At 61.9% G+C, this 20358-nt stretch overlaps 1 protein-coding gene across 28 annotated transcripts; it reads left to right on the top strand.

Moving 5' to 3' along the window:
* Nucleotides 1-1911: 1911 nt before the first annotated feature.
* On the top strand, nt 1912-18190 carry CELF6 (CUGBP Elav-like family member 6; the record flags this gene model as incomplete). 28 transcript variants are annotated; one of them, XM_080626207.1, is made up of 12 exons in its annotated part: nt 1912-2170; nt 5934-6016; nt 12395-12443; nt 13750-13878; nt 14100-14179; nt 14636-14779; nt 15117-15261; nt 15335-15484; nt 15745-15807; nt 16652-16732; nt 16830-16973; nt 18063-18190. In XM_080626207.1, 12 exons carry the CDS (start codon nt 1912-1914, stop codon nt 18188-18190), a joined length of 1455 nt encoding a protein of 484 aa, XP_080482333.1. The 28 variants fall into 28 exon arrangements, with proteins under 28 accessions (XP_080482333.1, XP_080482341.1, XP_080482337.1 ...); XM_080626215.1 differs by having other exon boundaries at nt 2026-2170; nt 13753-13878; nt 15120-15261; nt 16830-16913; XM_080626211.1 differs by having other exon boundaries at nt 2026-2170; nt 13753-13878; nt 15120-15261; nt 16631-16732; nt 16830-16913.
* Between the last annotated feature and the right edge of the window lie 2168 nt (nt 18191-20358).

Here is a 20358-nt window from a genome sequence, read left to right as displayed (position 1 = left end):
GGTGGGAGGGTTGTGATGCCCAACCACCACGAAGCAGGGAACTTTAGCCAGGTTTTGGGGAAAGGGGGATATTTTCCTCCATGAAAAGAAGGATATTTTCCCTGGTTCCTGGGGAAAGAGGCTCCTCTGCTTCCCCCAAGGCTTAATGGGGAATTTGTGCCCCTTTCCTGGATTTTTTTGGTCGTGAATATTGTCCTGATCGTGCATTTCAGATGATGTGGTGGCAGCAGGGAGAGTCAATCTGGTGCTGGCATTCCTCTTGGATTGAGTAACCCAAAAGACCAAAGTAATAATAATCATAATAATGATTTGATGTGGTTCTGAGTCCTAAAGCACTCTGAAAGGCCAGTGTAACTAGTGCTAGCACCATCAAACACCGATCAGAAGCTCCTCACTCCACGAAGGCATCCTGTGCTCTGCCCCTTGTCCCCACCAATGCCTCCCAGCATCCCCACGGCATCCTCTGGGCTCCACTTCGGGAAGCATCACTTGGCACCACAAAGGCCTCAGGGATCTGTGGAGCAGCAGCTTTACCTCCCGGGCCAGCCTCTGGCGCTTTAGAGCTGGTGTTTGCCCCATGCCTGCGTGGCAGGGGGTGGCACAGACCCCTCCTCGTGTGGCCCCTTCTCCCCAGCGCATCTATTTCGGTGAGCGCAGAGCAGGCAGCGCCGCGTGAATCACCCGGGGCTCGATGGGATTAAAAATAAACCCAGGCGCTGGAGAGGAGCAGCCAGAGCGCGGCGGGGGGGATGCGGAGACCCCCGCGGGTGCCCACCCCGGGTACCGAACTGCTCCAGTGGGTGCTGCTGGGCCGTGCTTGCACGTGCCTGCGCGTAGAGACTCGCATGCGGGTGCTTGCGAGCACGTGCGTTCGTGTACCTGCTTGCACACACGTGCAGATGCAGCACAGGCTGGCAGCAGGGGCATGGAGCTGCACGTGTCTGGGCACGCTCTTGTGTGTGCTCGTGAGCACTCCTGCAACCACGTGTGCGCACCTGCAGCGCATGCATGTGCCTGCACACCCATGTGCCTGCACACCCTTGAGCGTGCATGCGTGTGCGCCCGCCCTTACACAACACGCGTGTGCTTGTGGGGACCTGCGCAAGCTCGTACACACGCGCTTGCTCATGCTTGTATGCGCTAACCCAGGCTCACACGTGCTTGCACATGCCTGCACATGCATGCCAGCATGCTGAGGAAGCCACCCCCCTCTCCAGCCCTGCTGCTGCTCTGGGTGTAATTAATTAACAACCATGCCAGGTATTAAAGCCGTTTGGTCTAATTACAGATTTTTCGGGGTGACACAGGGTCCATTGAGGCGAAAAGGCAACAAAGCGCCAAAATCGTCCCTTTTCGGCTTGTTTGGGGTGTTTAAACCCCACCTGAGGTGGGTGTTAACTCTGGAACCTACTGAGGGCCACGGGGGGTGACAGCGGGAGGTGGCTCAGCCTCTTGGCCGGCCCCGCTTCGGGTGGCGGGGGGTGATGGGGATGACGGGGTGTGACGGGGGTGACGGGGGGGGTGACGGGGGGTGACGAGGTGTGACGGGGGGTGACGGGGGGTGACGTGGGGTGTGACGGAAGCTACAGCGCGGTGGGGCAGAAGGGGCTGGGGTCGGCCCGGCAGGGGGCAGTAGTAGGCGGAGCCGGGGTCCCCCGCTCGGCTGCCGGCCTCCCGTCTCCTGATTGGCCGCCGCTGCCTCATTATGCTAATGACCTGCGTCTCGCCGGGGCCAGCCTGCTGACGTCACCAGCCCGCGGGTTGTAGGGGGGGGGCAGTGCCGTGAGCGGAGAGGCCCGGGCCGAGCCGAGCGGTTCCGAGCGGTTCCGAACGGCGCCGAGCGGGGCGGGGCGGGGCGGGGCGGGGCGGCGGGCGCCTCCCGCAGCGGCGGCGGCGGCGGCGGAGCGGGCCATGGCCGCGGCGGGCAGCGGCGTGGCGGCGGCGGCGGCGGAGGCGGGCGCGGCGTTCAGCACCGCGAACAGCGGCCGGGTGAACGGGCTGAGCCGCCCGCCCGGCGCCATCGCCATGAAGGATCACGACGCCATCAAGCTCTTCGTGGGGCAGATCCCGCGTAACCTGGAGGAGAGCGACCTCAAGCCGCTCTTCGAGGAGTTCGGCCGCATCTACGAGCTCACCGTGCTCAAGGACCGCTTCACCGGCATGCACAAAGGTACTGGGGGCTCCGAGCCCGCCGGCGGGGCGCGACCGGTGGGGGGGCAGAGGTGGGACACCCGGGGGGGGCTCCCCTCGGGCAGGGCGCCCTGAGGTGGAGCACCCATGATCTGAGTACCCCTGAGATGGGGCACCCTGGTATGGGACACCCCAGAGGTGGGGGTACCCGTGAGGTGATGCAGCTCGGAGGGGGGACACCCAGATATGGAGCACCCTTGAAGTGGAGTTATCCTCAACCTGGAGGTACCCCCTAAGGTGGGGACACCCCTGACGTGAAGGTACCGCTGAGCTGGGGGCACCCTGGAGGTGGAGGTGTGCTGGAGGTGGGGCACCCTGGTACGGGTACCCCTGAGGTGGAGGCACTGGTATGGATCACCCTGGTATGAGGCACCCCTGAGGTGAAGGTACCCCTGAGGTGTGGGGCATCCTGGTATGTGGCTCCCCTAAGTCTGAGGGACCCCTGGGGCAGAAGGCACCCATGTAAGGTGGAGGTACCGCTGGCTTGGGGACACCCCTGGGGTCAGAGCACCCCAGGGATACAGCACCCCAGTGGAGTTTAGGGCATGTGCCTGGATTTGGGATACCTGTCTGGCATCAGGGCACCCATTTGGGATACAGGCACACGCTGCAGATGGGGGCACCCATTTGGGATACAGGCACCCACTGTGGATGGGGGCACCCATTTGGGGTACAGGCACCCACTGTGGATGGGGGCATCCATTTGGGATACAGGCACCCACTGTGGATGGGGGCACCCATTTGGGATACAGGCACCCACTGTGGATGGGGGCACCCATTTGGGGTACAGGCACCCACTGTGGGTGGAGGCACCCATTTGGATACAGGCACCCACTGTGGATGGGGGCACCCATTTGGGATACAGGCACCCACTGTGGATGGAGGCACCCATTTGGGATACAGGCGCCTACTGTGGATGGAGGCACCCATTTGGGATACAGGCACCCACTGCGGATGGAGGCACCCATTTGGGATACAGGCACCCACTGTGGATGGAGGCGCCCATTTGGGATACAGGCACCCACTGTGGATGGGGGCACCCATTTGGGGTACAGGCACCCACTGTGGATGGAGGCACCCATTTGGGATACAGGCACCCACTGTGGATGGAGGCGCCCATTTGGGGTACAGGCACCCACTGTGGATGGAGGCACCCATTTGGGATACAGGCACCCACTATGGATGGGGGCACCTATTTGGGGTACAGGCACCCACTGCAGATGGGGGAACACATTTGGGATACAGGCGCCTACTGTGGATGGAGGCACCCATTTGGATACAGGCACCCACTGTGGATGGGGGCACCCATTTGGGATACAGGCACCCACTGTGGATGGGGGCACCCATTTGGGGTACAGGCACCCACTGCAGATGGGGGAACACATTTGGGATACAGGCGCCTACTGTGGATGGAGGCACCCATTTGGATACAGGCACCCACTGTGGATGGGGGCACCCATTTGGGATACAGGCACCCACTGTGGATGGGGGCACCCATTTGGGATACAGGCACCCACTGTGGATGTGGGCACCCATTTGGGATACAGGCACCCACTGTGGATGGGGGCACCCATTTGGGATACAGGCACCCACTGTGGATGGGGGCACCCATTTGGGATACAGGCACCCACTGTGGATGGGGGCACCCATTTGGGATACAGGCACCCACTGTGGATGGAGGCGCCCATTTGGGATACAGGCACCCACTGTGGATGGAGGCGCCCATTTGGGATACAGGCACCCACTGTGGATGGAGGCGCCCATTTGGGATACAGGCACCCACTGTGGATGGGGGCACCCATTTGGGGTACAGGCACCCACTGTGGATGGAGGCGCCAGGCCTCTGAGAGCCGGCAGGACCGGGGCTGCCCGGCTGGCACCTGGCACAGGGAGCAGAGCACCCGAGCAGAGGTGTGCCGAGGGGCTCATGTGTGCACTGCTGAGGTCTTTATGGAACCCCCACCCGTAAGCCAGGGTCTGTGGCACTGGAGCAGGGTCAGGGCACCCCGAGTGTCACCCGGACAGGATCCTGTCACCTGTCACACTGTCACTGAGCCCCGGTGCCACAGGCAGCACCCACATCACCGGGATTTCCTGGGAAGCTGACACTTAGTGCGTGTGGATGGTGCCCTTCGGCCATGGGGCAGCCGCCTTGACCACACCATTCTCATCACCGCGCCCTCCAGAATGTCTCCAGGTGTTTCTGAGCTGCCCGAGTGCCACACACAACGGGATTCACACCTTGCCAGGCCCCCTCGGTGCCTCCTCCAGCACAGGCTTCAGCTGCTGCGGCCCAGACACACGCTTGAACTGTGGATGTTCCTCCCATTTGAACACCATCCTTCCTCCCGGCGAGCCTCTGGAGCGGGACCGCTCTGGCCCCAGCCCTCCCAACTCCTCCGGAACGCCTGGGCACCATCCAAATTGCTGCCTGTAGGGGAAATGGGGAAGAAAACGAAGGAATAAAGAGCGGCGAGGAGGAAGCCAACATGATTACGGATGGTAAACACTGGAAATGGCAGCGGGGCTGACGTGAGCTGCTGCGCTGACCTCCCCTTTCCACCTGCAGTGGGATAATGTTTAACCAGGGGGATCTCTCCTTGCTCCACACGAGGGCTGATGTCCCCAGCACCCTGAGGCGGGCGAGGACCCTGTCCCTTGGTGTCCCCCTGCACCACTGTCGTGCTCCCTCCCCTCCCAGGCACGCTGATTGTACTTATTAAGAGTTATTAATACTTAATCAGCTGGCGGATTTAATTGTGCCAATATTAAAAATGCATCAATGTCAATTTTATTCATTAAATATTTACTTTGTTGAAGGGAAACTGTTTTGCTGCTGTTTTAATATCACTTTCAGGCACTTTTGGATGTGACCCCAGCAAACTGGGGGGGGAGCCCTCAGGGAGGCAGCAGTGTGGTGGTGGCACAGGGACCGGGATGTTCCCGCAGGGATGGAGAGGCGGAGGGGAGAGGACCGGACCCGGTCCCCAGGGCTTGCTCGTCGCCAGCTCTGCAAGAACGAGTGGCGTGGCAGCGTGAGTCAGCGTGGGAAAACCTCACCCCAGGCGTATTCCTGGTTCCCAAAGCGCCAGGATGTCGGAGGAGCCGTGTCTTGTCCCGAGGAGGATGCTCGGATCTGGGAGCAGCGCGGCCCCCAGCCAGGATGCGTGGCCTCCCTGGACGCCTGGAGATCCACTTCCCAGAGGCTTTGGCTGCAGCTTCCCCCAGAGCGCCCGTGTGCTGCTGCTCCTGCCCTGCTCCTTCCTTCATCCCACTGCTCCAGCTCCCATCCTGTTTCGGGGCTGAGCTCTGGCCCTACTGGTGGCGGTGCCCTCTTGTGTGCCAGGGTGCCACAGTGCTGGGGTGCTGGGTGCCGGGGTGCTGGACATGATGGCGCCAAGGTGCTGGGTGCCAGGATGCCAACAGTGCTGGGTGCTGGACATTATGGTGCCACGGTGCTGAATGCTGGGGTGCTGAGTGCCAGGGTGCCACAATGCTGGACATGACAGTGCCGCGATGCTGGGGTGCTGGACGCCACCTTGCTGGGTGTCACAGTAGTGGTGTGCGTGGTGCCGGATATCAGAGTCTCAGGGTGCTGGGTGCCACAGTGCCACGGTGCCGGGGTAGGAGGGTGCTGGTGCCCGCGTGCGGGTGCCACTGGGTGCCCCAGGGCCACATTTGTGTGCCTGGGGCTGTGCATCAGGACCAGGCCGGACACTGACCCTGTCTCCCGATCTCCACAGGCTGTGCCTTCCTCACCTACTGCGCCCGCGACTCGGCCCTGAAGGCGCAGAGCGCCCTGCACGAGCAGAAGACGCTGCCGGGGGTGAGTGACACCGGGGTGAGCTGGGGCAGGGCACGGGGACGGGGGCACGGGGACGGGGACACGGGGACGGGGTGCGGGAGCAGGAGCCGCTTCCAGCGGCCGCAAACCGAGGCATCGATTTTGCCGGCTCCCGCGTGTGCTGCGCTTTCTGCGGGCTCCGACCTCCCGAGCTTAACAAAGTGAAAATAAATATTTAATTATTCACCTAAATAAAAATCAATAGGGCCGCTGCTTGGCTGGGAAAGCGCCGGGCCCCAGGAATATCCATCCCTGCCTCGGGAGCGCAGAGCTGACGGAGCAGGATGAGGTTCATGTCCTGAGCCGCGCTCTCGCTGATGGTTTAGTGCATCAGTAGGTTTAAGGTTTAACAGCGCACTTTGGCACCCTAAAGGAGGTGCAGGTTCAGGCCCTGCCTGTGGGCACAGGGCTGGGACTTGCCTTCATCCCTTCTCATCACGCACGCTGTGTGTATGCGCATGTGCGAGGTGTATAGCGTATGGGTAGCTGCTCACTTCTCACCCTGCACCCCTGGTACGCGGGGGGAGCACAGGGGTGCACATGTGAGTAGATGCTTGCGGGTGGGGGGGTGGGCATGTGCCCATGTGGGGGACATGCCTGTGCACACCCCTCTGTGCAGGTGTGCATGCAGCGGTGCGGGGTGTGCATCCGCCGGGGCACACAGCCATAGCTGAGTGTGCACACCCCTGTGCTTGTTGTGCTCACACCCCTGTGCCTATGGACACTGCTGTAGCTGTGCCCACCCTGTGCTTGTGCCCACACCCCTGCATGCTCGTGCACACCTCCTCTGCACACCCCTCTATGCTTGTGCACACCCCTCTCTGCTTCTGTTTACACCCGTGTGCTTGTACATGCGCCCCTGTGCTTATGCACATCCCCTGTAGCTGTGTACACCCTCAGTGCTTGTGCTTATACCCACATGTGCCCGTGCACACCATTCTACAGTTATGGACTCTCCATGTACCTGTGCACACCCCTCTGTGCTTGTACACACACCCCTGTGCTCGTGCGCTCTCTGTGCTTCTGCACACTGGTGTGTGTTCCTCCTCACACCCCTGTGCCTGTGCACAACCTCATGTGCTTGTGCACACCCCTCTGGACTTGTCCACGTTCTCTTATGCTTGTGCACACCCCTCTCTGATTGTGCATAGCCATGTGTGCCTGTGAACACTTCCATGTAGCGGTGACAGCCATGTATGCTTGTACTCACACCTGTACCTGTGCTCACCCTGTACCTGTGCTCATAACACCTGTACCTGTGCACACGCTGTACCTGTGCTCTTGCTGTACCTGTACTCACCTGTACGTGTGCTCACACCCCTGTACGTGTGCTCACACCCCTGTACCTGTGCTTACCCTGCGCCTGTGCTCACGCTGCACCTGTGGTCACGCTGTACCTGTGCTCATACCCCTGTACCTGTGCTCACCCTGTACCTCTGCTCATGCTGTACCTCTGCTCATACCCCTGTACCTGTGCTCACACCCCTGTACCTGGGCTCACACCCCTGTACCTGTGCTCACACTGTACCTCTACTCACCTGTACCTGTGCTCACACCCCTGTACCTGTGCTCATGCTGTACCTGTGCTCACCTGTACCTGTGCTCACACCCTGTACCTGTGCTCACCCTGTACCTGTGCTCACACCCCTGTACCTGTGCTCATGCTGTACCTGTGCTCACCTGTACCTGTGCTCACACCCTGTACCTGTGCTCACCCTGTACCTGTGCTCACACCCCTGTACCTGTGCTCATGCTGTACCTGTGCTCACCTGTACCTGTGCTCACACCCCTGTACCTGTGCTCACACCCCTGTACCTGTGCTCACCCTGTACTTGGGCTCAAGCTGTACCTGTGCTCACCTGTACCTGTGCTCACACCCTGTACCTGTGCTCACCCTGTACTTGGGCTCAAGCTGTACCTGTGCTCACCTGTACCTGTGCCCGTGTCCCCGGGTGTACCCCCCAGGACAGGCCCCGCCCCCGGCGCGTCTCGGGGGCGTGTCCAGACGCGGAGGGGGCGTGTCCCGAGCGAAGCCCCTCCCCTCGGCTCGGCTCGGCCCGGCTCGATTCGGCTCGGCTCGGCTCGGCGGGGCTGCGGCCGCCCCTCCTCCCGCCCCGCCTCCCGCGCGCCGCTGCGCGAGCCGAGCCGAATCGGGCCGGACCGAGCCGAGCCGAGCAGAGCCGAATCGAATCGAGACCCCTCGCCGGGTCCGGCCGGCCCGAGCCGAGCCGAGCCGAGCGGAGCCGAGCCGGGCCGGGCCGGGCCGGGCCATGCAGCTGCCGCAGGTGCCGGCGCCCGGGCCGCGGCCGCCCGTGCTGTGGGTGCCCGCCGGGTCCAAGATCCTCTGCATCGAGGTAGGGCCCCGCCTTTGTCTCCTCCGGCTCGGCCCGGGGTCTGCACCCGCGGGTGCTCGCAGGCGGGCAGGGATGGGGGGTGATGGTGAGGGCGGTGGATGTGCTGCCAGGGATGGGGTGTTGGCAGGGGGGTGCATTTGCACCCGGGGATGTGGTGTGTGAGTGCGGGTGATGGTGAGGAGGGCGCATCTGCACCCAGGGATGAGGTGCCTGTGTTGGCAGGGCGGTTGTTGGTGATGAGGATGTATTTGCACGCAGGGGTGAGGGTTGTGTGTGTTGCTGTATCTGCATCCAGGGATGGAGAGGGTGTTGGCAGTGGGGTGTTGGTGAAGGGGGTGTATCTGCACGTAGAGATGCTCTATGTGTGAGTGTGGGTGTTGGTGAGGAGGGTGTATCTGCACCCAGGAACGGTGTGTGGTGGGGGTGGTGGTGAGCAGGGTGTATTTGCAGGCAGGGATGGAGTGTGTGCATGCCTGTGTTGGTGAAGAGGGTACATCTGCACCCAGGGATGGTCTTGTTTGTGTGTTGGCTGGAGGGTGTATTTTTCCACCGGGTGTTGTGTGTGTGGTTGCAGGTGTGCAAAGGGGGGGATGTGCTCGGGGAGGTGTTGCACCCACACGTGGCGCAGGGGTGCGTGTGTGCATTGGCAGGGGCACAGTTTTGCCCCGGGGTGTGCACAAGAGCGGTTGCACGCAGGGATGGTGAGCGTGCGAGTGTGCCAGTGGCTGTGTGTGTGTGTCAGCGGGCGCTGAGCGTGTCTCTGCACCCAGCGATTGTGCGCGTGGTGATGGGCTGTGGGTGTGCGTGGGCCTGGAGGTGGCAGTGCTGGGGGTGTGTGCACGTGCGTGTGCGCGCACGCTGGGTGTGAGCAGGAGCACGTGTGTGCATGCGGGTGTTGCTGGGCTCTCACATTGTGCTCAGGGCTCGGGTGTATGTGGATGGGTCGTGGGTGCTGCAAGGGGGTGTCCACAGCGCTGCCGGGGACCCACTGTGGGTCCCACTGCTGCAGCGGGGAAACTGAGGCAAGGGGTGTTGTGTTCCTGCCTGGCACGGGGGGGTGTGTGTCTGTGGTTGTGCGGGATCCACAGCTGCAGGGAGGGCACTGTGGGTGTTAGGTGGGGGTGCGGGTGCTCATGAGGACTCGGGGTGTGCGGTGTAGGGGTGTTGTGTGCGGGTGTACACAGGGCTGGCTTGGGGCGGGTGTGTGGCTGCACGTGAGTGAACAGCGTTGCTAGAACTGGTGTACACTGTGTATGGGGCTGTGTGGGTGCAAGGTGCGGGTGTACTGTTATGCAGGGAGTGCTGAGGCAAGCGTGCCACTGTGGGTGGGTGTGCGTGGAGGTTGCATGTGCTGTGTGTGGCGTTGCGGTTGTGCTCAGGGGTGTGCAGGAGTGGGAGTGCGGCTGTAGGGGGTGTGTGGTTGTGTGTGGGGGTGTGCTGGGATGGTTGTGCTCCTGCGCAGGGTTGTGCAGTGGTGTGGCTGTCCCCAGCCAGGCTGTGCCCCCTCACTGTGAGTGCACCCCCAGGACTATGGCAGGCTGTTCCCATGATGGCAGGCTGTTCCTGTGGTGGGAGGCTGCCTGTACCCAAGTGCCTGTTTCTCTGCACTGGGTGTTGGCTGCCTGGGGGCCCTCAGGGTGATGCAGACACCAGCCTCTCACAGTCACCCGCTGCTTCAGCATCACCCGGCACCTCCATCTCAGCTCACTCGGATGAGCAGTGACCTGACGGGTCCACCGGCTGTTGGGTGCAAGGAGGAGGGTGACCCCGAGGAAGGAGCTCTACCCCCTGCCCAGGCTGCTAGGGGGCTCCGAATTTGGGTTGGGGACAGTGACAGCCCAAGCAGTCAGGAGGTGGTTCAGCAACCGATGGTGACCCCCTCGGCTGTTGCACTGTGGTGGTGTGGCCACGGGGTGCCATAGCTGGGGCTCTGTGAGGCACCCACGGGTGCTGGGACACCGCAGACAGGGTCTCCAGTGACGCTGAGTGCATCAGCATGTCCCTGGGGTGTGTGAGGATGGGGGGAAAATGGGTGAGCATTGGGGGTTGGATGTGTGAGTGCTGTGGGGTGGAAAGGTGGGTGGTGGGCAGATGGGGATGAATGGGCAGGTGTGAGGGTGCTACGGGGGTGGATGGATGGATGGATGGATGGATGGATGGATGGGTGTTGGGGGTATGGGTGGGTGCTATGGTGGTAGATGGGTGTTACGGTGATTGGTGTTGGGGGATGAATGGGTAAATCTTGGGGGAAGATGGGTGGATGGGTGAATGGATGGATGGAGGGATGGATGGGGTGGATGGATGGATGGATGGGTGGGTGGGTGGGTGTCAGGGGGTGGACGGATGTGTGTCAGGAGCAGGGGGAGATGGCTGGGTGATTGTTTGGGTGCCAGGAGTAAGATGGAGGCCTGTTGGGCAGTGGTGGGTGACGGTGGGTGCAGGGGTGCTGTGAGTACAGATGGAGAGGTGGGCACCATCCCCCTGTGCCTGTAGGGGTCTGGGTGCCCACGTCATCTGCCTGTGCCATGGGAGCTGGCGCCGGGGGCACTGAGCACCCCGGGTGGGCACAGGGTGATGCCGGGGGGACCAAACCCCTTTTCCAGGGGTGTCCGCAGGCCGGGGCTGTTTGTCCCGGCGCGGTGCAGGGCCCTGGGGAAGGTGAGCTGGTCCCTGAGGTCTGACATTTATAAACATCAGCCGCTCCCGGAGAATCAATACAGTTTAATAACCGGCGAGCAGAGACGGGAGACACATCAAAATGACACTCTGCGGCTCCCTAAATGTTATTCTAAATCATCCTCGCTGCCTTTATTGCATTAAGCACACAGCAGCAGGCCTGGAAATATATTCCATCGGAGGCCATGCACTGGGAAATGGGACTGGTGGGTCAGCGGATGGGGGCAGCTCCCACACCCAAAATCGGGGGTCCGTCCTCCCGGACACAGCAGGGATGTGGGGACAGGGGGATGCTGGTTCTGCTGCCACAGCCTCCTGGCTTTGGGGTGAGCCCCGTTGCAGGGGATGGGGTGGATGCCTGAGGGACGGGTGACACGAGGGCAGCTGGGTGGCCCCATGTCCCTTGGTGGCTCCGGGGGACTCAGTCCCCTCCCTGGACCATCCCTGGCTCTGCGCTGACATTTCTCCCTGCGTTTCCCTGGAGACGAGACGGTTGCTGTGGAAACCTCCCTCCTCCTCTTCCTTATCCATCCTCTTCCTCACCCTGGGATGGGAGGGGGCCCCTGGTGCTGCCCTCACCCAGCCCTACATTTGTTGCCCCCTCCATGGGTGCGCAGGGGGACCCCGCGGTGGGGGTACCCACCCGCGTGCGTGCTTGAGCCATGTACGTGTGCGCACACACCCGCCCCGTCATGCGTGACATCCTGCCGTTGCCGTGACGACCCCATCGAGCACATGGCTCTGGCTCTGCAGCATCGCGGGGGAAGCACGCTTGTTGCCATAGAAACGGCCGTAATTGTAGCGTTTTTCAGCTAAAAGAGGGGGGAAAAAAAGGAGGGGGAGAGAGGAGGAGGAATGGCTCCGCGGGGCAGCGGGCCAGGGGTGTGCCTGGCGTGTCCTGCTGCACACGCATGTCACACCCGCGGGTCCGCACGGCGGTGACGCACGGTAGGAGGCTGGAATTGGGTGGGAATGAGGCACGGGGCGCGCTGGTGGCGGTGCCGCCAGGCTGGCCGGGTGCTGCTGCTGCCTCTGCAGTCCTTTGCAGTCGAGGAAAGCAGGCAGGCGGCCAAGGCTGGCACCGACGGCCCGCGGGCGCCTGCAGCACCGGGTGCCCATCCTCGGGTGCCCATCCCCAGGGCCGCAGCATCGCCCTGTGCCCCTGGCGCCCCCGGTGCCCTGTGCCCACGAGCCCTGGCTCTGTTCTTGCAGGTCCCTTCCCTGCTCCCTGTGCCAGGCTGGGGCCAAATCCTGCCGTTCCCCATGGAAAGGGTTGGGGAGGGGGGCACGGCACCACCACTGACCGCCCGCTCCCGCTTGTGTGTTGCAGATGAACCGCCCCATCCAGGTGAAGCCGGCCGACAGCGAGGGCCGAGGAGGTAGGTTCCCCCTTCCCCAGCTGCCCAGTGTAGACAGGGGGTGCAGGGCCACCTGGGGGGCGACAGGGGACACGGTGGCATCGTGTTTGCAGAGAAACCCCCAAAGGAGCTGCCTTTGCCGGTGGCATCCAAATGAATGTGATCTCGGCTCTCCCTGCCTGCCCAGCTGGAGAGAACATCTTGATGTCATGCTGGGAACAGCCTGACATCATGCCAGGAACATCCTGATGTCATACCAGGAGCATCCCAACCTCTGACAGCCGCTTCGCCTATCAAACAGCCCAATTGCCTGCCTGCAGCTGACTGTGGGGACCCTGCAGAGCTGGGGTGCAGGAAGGAGTCAGCCACACATGGCCTGAGCCCCTCTCAAACAGAAGGTGCCACCTCCCTCCCCCAGGCTCTCCATGGGGCTGTGCTGCTTCCAGGCTGAGTCAATCATCTGGGCAAACCTGCAGGAATTGGATCAAGCCCCCCAGCGTTACTGGTGCCAAGTGCTGCGAGCATCGGGATGCTTGTGTGGGGCCGCTGGCCCTTGGGGGGACAGCTGGGATAGATGTCCCCCTATTAAAACCACGCTATTAAACAGACCACGAGCTGGTCCCAGCACATCCCAGAGGGACCTGGCAGATAAATTGCCCACTTAACAAGTGTAATTGGTGAAGGATTAAAGATGGATGGGGCAGTTTGGGCGCCCGGCTCCGGCCCCCTCGCCTGGGCAGCAACGCTCCCCCCAGCCGCCCTGGCTGGGAGATGGTTTATGTTTAACAGACAGCACACGAGCCCTATTCCCTGAGCTGATTCTCCCGGTTCCTTCACGGGCGGAGCATTAATTGTCTGCTGCCATTATTTATTTATTTGCTGGCCGGGCTCCTGACAGGGCACCTTATTCTCTTTGTCAAATGCCATTAGCGTGCGGCGGGAGCGCGCGGCCACGCGAGACGGATGCTGCTAATAATCGTGAACTTCTCATTATTTACTCTCCCTCCCCTCGGGGCTGGGTTATTTATGTCCCCTGGGCACGGCCCTCGGCTGTGGGTTCTGCTGCCAGTCGATCATAGGAAGGCAATCGCTGCTGGTTTGCGGCTCTCTTTGTTTCCCAGCCACAGCGGTGCCGGGGGAGCTGGGAAAAGCCCCAGCTCCGGGCCCTCAGGCGGCTCTTTCCCAGCGTCACCCCTCAGCAGTTTCCCTGTCACCCGGAGCCGGGTGTAGGATGGAGGTGATAAACCCCGCGCCGTGGCTGCTGGATCGGCGGCGCCGGCGTTACCCGGTGCTTCCTGCGTCCCAACGGGCTGGGTTTTGCTTTTAGAAGACAGGAAGCTCTTTGTGGGCATGCTGGGGAAGCAGCAGAGCGAGGACGACGTCCGGCGCCTCTTCGAGCCCTTCGGCCAGATTGAGGAGTGCACCATCCTGCGAGGGCCCGACGGAGCCAGCAAAGGTGGGCAGTGGAGTGAGCACAGTGGGGTGAGCACAGCGGGGTGAGCACGGTGGGGTGAGCACAGTGGGGTGAGCACGGTGGGGTGAGCACGGTGGGGTGAGCGCAGTGGGGTGAGCGCAGTGGGGTGAGCGCAGTGGGGTGAGCGCAGTGGGGTGAGCAGTCAGCACCGGCTCCTGCAGTGCTCAAGTCCAACCTCTCCCATGTCCCCTCTCTGCCCTTAGGTTGTGCCTTTGTGAAGTACGGCAGCCACGCTGAGGCACAGGCTGCCATCAACAGCCTGCACGGCAGCCAAACCATGCCGGTAAGTGCAGGCTCTCACCCTGCCCTGTTCTACCCCGTGCTGCCTGCATAATCCAATCACCAGCTCATTTGATCCTCTGTCTAATTGGATCAAAATCCTACAGACCAGCAGTTTGTTGGCCAGATCACCCCGAGGTTCATCCCTGCCCGGGCACTGGGGATGGTGCTCAGGGCTAATTCCCTCCCTGCTGCAGAAAGGGGCTGTTTAATTAACGCCGAAGGTCAAAACTGTGAATGAGGAGGGGAAAAGGGAACGGAGGTCAGGGAGCTGCCGGGAGAAACACTGGCTATAATTAAACCCCACATCGATTGCTGGTCGCTGCTGCCAAGGCGGCAGCATCCCGAGGGCTGAGGATGCTGCAGCCGCTGCGAGCTGGCGGGTCCCTCCTGGAGCAGGGACGCGTCCCAGGGGCATCGCCTGGGTCCTGCCGTCAGCCCCATCTTCCCCCCATCCCAGGGCGCCTCCTCCAGCCTCGTGGTGAAGTTTGCGGACACGGACAAGGAGAGGACCCTGCGACGGATGCATCAGATGGCCGGGCAGCTGGGCATCTTCAACCCCATGACCATCCAGTTCGGCGCCTACGGGGCCTACACGCAAGCGGTAGGAGCTGGGGCTGGCTCACCCGTGGGTGGTGGTGGTGGTTGTGCCTGCAGAAGCCTGCATGGGATTGTAGCGGTGCCAGTGAATGCAGATGCCCATCAGGGTTGGTGCATCCCCATTTGTGGGCACCCCAGAGGGTTTCACGCCCTCAGGTGAGGATGGAGGGGGCCGGGGTCCCCTGTATCACGTTTTCTAGTGTCGCCTGTCCCCGGGTCCAGCAGCGGGTGGCATCCATCCCTCTTGCGCGGGTGCAAAGAGGGAGATGCTGATCTATCCTCCCTGCTCCCCCTTCTCTCTGCCTCTCTCTTTCCCCTTTCCCCCCCTTTCTTTCCTTAAGATCATGCAGCAGCAGGCAGCCCTGATGGCGGCTGCGCAGGGGACCTGCCTCAACCCCATGGCTGCCATCGCGGCCGCCCAGATGCAGCAGATGGCCGCCTTCAACGTCAGCGGGCTGGTGGCCGCTCCCCTCACCCCCTCTTCAGGTACAGCCCCCCCATGTGCCCCCCATCCCGCCCAGCGCCCCCATGAGCTGCCACTGACCGCGCCGTGCCGCAGGTACGAGCACTCCCCCCGGCATCAGCACGGCGCCGGTGCCCAGCATCGCCACCCCGATCGGCGTCAACGGCTTCAGCCCGCTGCCGCCGCAGACCAACGGGCAGCCCGCCTCGGAGACCATCTACACCAACGGCATCCACCCCTACCCAGGTAACCTCCTGGCAGCCGCTCGGCTCCCGCTGCGCTGCGCACCCCAGGAACGCGCTGGGTGAGCCCCAGCTCTGCGCCCGTCCCCACCGGAGCCCTTTCCTCCCTTGGCATCGCTGCCTCTGGTCTCGGCTTCTATGGAGCGGCAGGAGCAGCTCTGCCCCCCCGCGGCCGTGCTCGGCCCGGAGCCTTCTCCCATGGGATCTGTTCGTCCGTGGGCTCCTCTGGCTGATTCTCTCTTCCTTCTCCTTTTCTCTTCCCAGCTCAAAGCCCCACGGTGGCCGATCCCCTCCAGCAAGCCTACGCAGGCATGCAGCACTATGCAGGTCTCAAGCTTTGCTTTGCTTTCTTCCCTCTCTCCCCTCATTTGCTCCTCACCCTTATTTTTGGGGGGCAGACAGCACCTTGGGGTTGAATCACAGGATTGGTGCGGTGCGCTTGGGCACGGATTAATGCAGTGAGCACCGGGTGCTGTACCCCGGCAGGAGCTCTGGGGCAGCGAGGGGGTGATGCTGGTGCAGAATTCCCTCCCCTCATTCCCAGCAGCACGGATGTGCTCCCGGCACTGCCCTCCATGCAGGTTTTGGGTGGAGGAAAGTGAGGTTTAATGCCCATGGGGGAGAGCTGGCAGCGGTACCAGGAGAGGGGGCGAGGTTTGGGCGGTGATGGAGAGCTGGCTTCGTGCCGGATCCTGCTGCTGGAGACAGCCATGGAGGCACCAAGATATTGGAGATCCTCGGATGTTCATTGTGTGGCTGAATCTGCTGGCCAGGGAGATGGGCTGCAGGAGGAAGGAGCTCAAAGCATCCTGTGGAAGCACGTCGGGCCCGGCAGCCATTTCTTTAGGAGCACTACCACCGACGGTCAGATTTTCCACAGAAAATCAAGTTTGGACCCCAAATTGTTGGGTTTTTCCAACCAAAAGTGCCGGCTTTCCTCAGCCTGGAGGCCGTGTTACTGCTGCCACCGGTGGCCCTCCTGGGAGAGCCGTTCCTGCATCCCTGCCGTGCCGGGAGGCTGCGGCCGTGCTGGGGTGGGAAGGGCAGAGCCACGACCGTGGGGCAGCAGAGGCAGCTCCATCGAGGGTGGCAGCGGGGACACCCCTGTTCCCGGCCCTGCGCAGGGCTGGGGCAGGCACCGGGGCCTCAGCTCCATGTTTCTCTCTTGCAGCAGCGTATCCCACCGCTTACGCACCCATCAGCCAGGCCTTCCCCCAGCAGGCGCCCATCATCCCGCAGCAGCAGCGAGAAGGTGAGGAGTTGAGGGGGGTACCCGCAGCGGGGCTGGTGGCTCCTGCCCCCCCCGGTGCCCCGCGCCTGACCTGTGCCTGTCCTTTGTGTGTCACCAGGTCCCGAGGGCTGTAACCTGTTCATTTATCACCTGCCCCAGGAGTTCGGGGACGCGGAGCTCACGCAGATGTTTTTGCCTTTCGGCAATGTCATCTCTGCCAAAGTCTTTGTAGACCGTGCCACCAACCAGAGTAAATGCTTTGGTAAGTCCTGGTGTGTGGCTCTCCTTGATGTCCCAGCGCAGAGGTCCAGCTCTTCCCAGTCCCCAGCTCAGGGGTCTGGGTCAACATCCCAGCTCAGAGGTCCAGCTCTCTTCAACATCCCAGCTCCCCGTGGGCTCCAGCTTGGAGGTCCAGCTCTCCTTGATGTCCCAGCTCAGGGGTCTGGCTGTCCCCAGCATCCCCAGCTTGGGGTCCAGCTATCGATGTCCAGCCTGGGAGTCTGGCTGTCTCCAGTGTCTCATCCCCGGAGTCCAGCTCTCCCCAGCATCCCCAGCTCAGGGGTCGCACTCTCCCCAGTGTCCCAGCCCAGGGATCCGTCTCTCCATGAATTCCAGCTCTGGGGTCTGTCTGTCTCCAACATCCCAGCTCAGAGCCTGGCTCGGGCAGCACTGGCTGACCACGGGCGCGTGGTGGCTGGGGCAGTGTGTCTGTCCTGGAGCTGACGGGCATTTTCATGTCCCACACCGTGCCAGGACAGGACTCGCCCTCCTGCTGTCCCCTTTCCTGCTGTCCCCCGTGTCCTCAGCCCGGTGCCCCTCCTGCCAGGGAGGGCTGGTCACCGCCTGCTCTGCTCGTGTGGCCAAGCGTCACCGCTGCCACCAGCCTGCTCTGGCCTGCAGCTCTGCCACCCTGGTGTCCCTGTGCACCGCGTCAGTCCAGTGGCTTTGGAGGCTCCATCAGCTGGGTGTCCCACGAGCCCACAAATCCTGCCCTCGTGTCCCCACAGACCTGCTCACCTTGGTGTCCCTGCAGTCCCTGACACTGATAGACCCTGTTGTCCCAGTGACCCTGCAGGCCCCATCACCTTGGTATCCCTGAGCACCACTCCAGTGTTCCCGTGGACCCCCTTATGCCGTTGTCCCCACAGAGTCTGTCACCTCCATGTCCCTCCAGACCCTGGTGTCCCCAAAGACGCCATCAGCCCAGTCCCCTGCCATCTGGGGCTGTGCTGCTACCCCAGTGTCCCCTCTCCCAGCATTAGCCAAGCAGGGGCTGCCTGCGGGATTTCATCACCTCGGTTAAGCGTCAACCTTGGATGGTTTTGGTGACAAACTCATCCTTCGCCCGCAGGTTTCGTCAGTTTTGACAATCCGACGAGCGCTCAGGCAGCCATTCAGGCCATGAACGGATTCCAGATCGGCATGAAGAGGCTAAAAGTCCAGCTAAAGCGGCCGAAAGATGCCAACAGACCCTACTGACCCCTGCTCAGCCTGGCCCTGCGGAGAGGTGAGGGGGACTGCGGGCCTGATGTGCCCCAGGGAACTGGCGGTGGGGCTCCGCTCATGCGGTGTTCCCTCCCATGGTGTCCTCGGGGGTCTCTGCGCCCAGGACCATGCGAACATGTTTGAGTGGGGTTTGTGTCCCCGTGTCCATCCCTGTCCCCGTCCCTATCCCCATCCCTGTCCCCGTCCCTATCCCCATCCCTGTCCCCATCCCTATCCCCATCCCTATCCGCATCCCTGTCCCCATCCCTATCCCCATCCCTATCCCCATCCCTGTCCCTATCCTTGTCCCCATCCCCATCCCTGTCCCCATCCCTGTCCCCATCCCTGACCCTATCCTTGTACCCATCCCTATCCCCTTCCCCATCCCTGTCACCGTCCCTGTCCCCATCCCTGACCATATCCTTGTACCCATCCCCATCCCTGTCCCCATCCTTGTCCCCATCCATATCCCCATCCCTGACCCTATCCTTGTACCCATCCCTATCCCCTTCCCCATCCCCGTCACCGTCCCCGTCACCGTCCCTGTCCCCGTCCCTGTCCCCATCCCTATCCGCATTCCTGTCCCCATCCCTGTCCCCATCCCCGTCCCCATCCCTGTCCCCATCCCTATCCCCATCCCTATCCCCATCCCTGTCCCCATCCCTGTCCCCATCCCTGTCCCCATCCCTATACCCATCCCTGTCCCCATCCCTATCCGCATCCCTATCCCCATCCCTGTCCCCATCCCTGTCCCCATCCCTGTCCCCATCCCCGTCCCCATCCCTGTCCCCATCCCTATCCCCATCCCTATCCCCATCCCTGTCCCCATCCCTGTCCCCATCCCTGTCCCCATCCCTGTCCCCATCCCTATCCCCATCCCTATCCCCATCCCTGTCCCCATCCCTGTCCCCATCCCTATCCCCATCCCTACCCCCATCCCTATCCCCATCCCTATCCGCATCCCTGTCCCCATCCCTATCCCCATCCCTGTCCCCATCCCTATCCGCATCCCTATCCCCATCCCTGTCCCCATCCCTGTCCCCATCCCTATCCCCATCCCTATCCCCATCCCTGTCCCCATCCCTATCCCCATCCCTGTCCCCATCCCTCCTCTCCATGCCCGGGCACAGGCTGAGGCTCTGTCGCTGTTTTGCAGGTTGGGTGTCCCGGGGTGTCTGACGACTTTCCCCTTCCCCAAGTGCAGTATCCAAACCCGTAACTCTCTTTCTTTGCAACACACCCCGGAGGAGGCAGAGGAGGAGGAGATGGAGGAGCAGCGAAGAAGAGAGCCATTCTGGTCGTAGCTTTTCTTTCCTTTTTTGATTACTTTTACCCCAAACTGGTCTTGTTTGTTACTGAACGGGAACACGAGCGAGGAGGACGAGGAAGGAGGAGAGCGACGCGGCTCCGGGGCTGAGGTTTGCCGCCGGCCGCGTGCCGGGACTCAACGGCTCCCGGCGGAGAGCAGCCGGGATCCACTTTGTGGCTGGTGGTTTCTAAAGCACTCACTTGCTGCTACCGATTTCCCAGGAGAAACGAGGAAAAGAGGCTCCAAATGGATTCTTAAACCAAAGCCGGTGGGACGGGACCAGCCTCGGGCGCTTCACCGGGAGGATGCTTGGTTGGAAAAGGAAAAAGGAAAAGGGCAAGATTTGCTTTTTCCCCACGTCAGGGGGAGGAGAAAAGAAACGGATCAAAGTATGTTGGACTTATAGAAGATATATATAAATAAGTATATATATATATATATCCCACGGAGCGGGGCAGCGGGACACGCGCTTCCCCTGCTTGTCACTGGCACAGGGACATAGGATTACTTGTTTCAGAGTCATATCATTCCTTAGAGTTTAGGGACCAAAGGACTATTGCTTTTTTTAAATATATCTATAAATAAATTAATTTAAAAAAAATTAAAACAAAACACACAGAAAAAAAAAAAAAAAAAAGAAGAAACAAAAAAAAAGGGGGGGGGGAGGGGAAGAAAAACAAAACAAAAACAAAACATAGAAATTGAGGGGGTAAAAACACCTCGGGGGGGATCTGCCACGGGTGTTCCCGGAGCGCTCGGCTCCAGGGCTCGGGACGCTCGTGGCTGGGAGGGGGGGCTGTGGGATGGGGAGGGTTTGGGGGCTGCGGTGGCTCCCGCAGGGAGCGGAGCTGGT

Source organism: Psittacula echo (genome assembly GCF_963264785.1).
Source record: "Psittacula echo genome assembly, chromosome: 10".
In the NCBI taxonomy this organism is placed as follows: Eukaryota; Metazoa; Chordata; class Aves; order Psittaciformes; family Psittacidae; genus Psittacula; species Psittacula echo.
This window is presented reverse-complemented; position numbering and strand designations above follow the sequence as displayed.